Source organism: Rhincodon typus, chromosome 50 (assembly GCF_021869965.1).
Source record: "Rhincodon typus isolate 14 chromosome 50, sRhiTyp1.1, whole genome shotgun sequence".
NCBI classification, from domain to species: domain Eukaryota; kingdom Metazoa; phylum Chordata; class Chondrichthyes; order Orectolobiformes; family Rhincodontidae; genus Rhincodon; species Rhincodon typus.
Genome location: NC_063381.1, coordinates 1,079,500 through 1,080,264, shown reverse-complemented (window position 1 = coordinate 1,080,264; position 765 = coordinate 1,079,500). Strand labels below are relative to the sequence as shown.

The 765-nt window shown below is 63.0% G+C and overlaps 1 protein-coding gene across 1 annotated transcript in view; it reads right to left on the bottom strand.

The window, feature by feature from the left end:
- Window positions 1–765, bottom strand: part of LOC125488114 — a 7,315-nt gene that overhangs the window by 2,811 nt on the left and 3,739 nt on the right. The window contains exon 4 of the mRNA XM_048620982.1: window positions 68–551. Within this exon, the coding sequence (XP_048476939.1) occupies window positions 68–551 (484 nt within the window). The remainder of the gene's footprint in view (window positions 1–67; window positions 552–765) is intronic.

The following is a 765-nucleotide window of genomic DNA, read 5'->3' as shown; positions in this document are numbered from 1 at the left end:
AGACGTCTGAAGGGTTGGAGACGTCTGGGGGGAGGGAGACGTGGGGGCGCTGGGAGGCGTCTGGCACCTGGGAGAATTCTGGGGGCTGGGAGACGTCTGAAGGGTGGGAGACGTCTGAAGGGTGGGAGACGTCTGGAGGGTGGGAGACGTCTGGATGGTGGGAGACGTCTGGAGGGTGGGAGACGTCTGGGTTTGGGAGATGTCTGGGGGGAAGGAGACGTCTGGGGGGTGGGGGATGTCTGGGGGGGACTGGGTAGCCCTACCCCGACCGAACACTTCCCAACATTCCCAGCTCCATCAACAGCGATCAGCTCCACCTCTGGGAAACAGCAGGAGGCGCTGTAATTGGCCGCGGTCATGTTCATCTCCACCTCGCGGGTCTCCAAGGTGCCGTTGCCGAGGCGACTGTAAACCCTGACGATACCCGTCCCCAAGTCAGACAGGAGTGCCCCCAGCTGCCAGGTCTCTGCACTGCAATTGGTGCCAGGGTGAAAGGGGCAGGGTTTGACCAAGTGGGTAATGGTGCAGTTCGGGGAAATGAGGTCCACAACCTGCGGGTGAGGGAGGGACAGGAGTTAGGAGGAGGGTGGTGTTCCCTCAGCACTGACCCTCTGACAGTGCGGCGCTCCCTCAGCACTGACCCTCCGATAGTGCGGCTCTCCCTCAGCACTGACCCTCCAACAGTGCGGCGCTCCCTCAGCACTGACCCTCCGACAGTGCGGCTCTCCCTCAGCACTGACCCTCCGACAGTGCCCACTCCCTCAG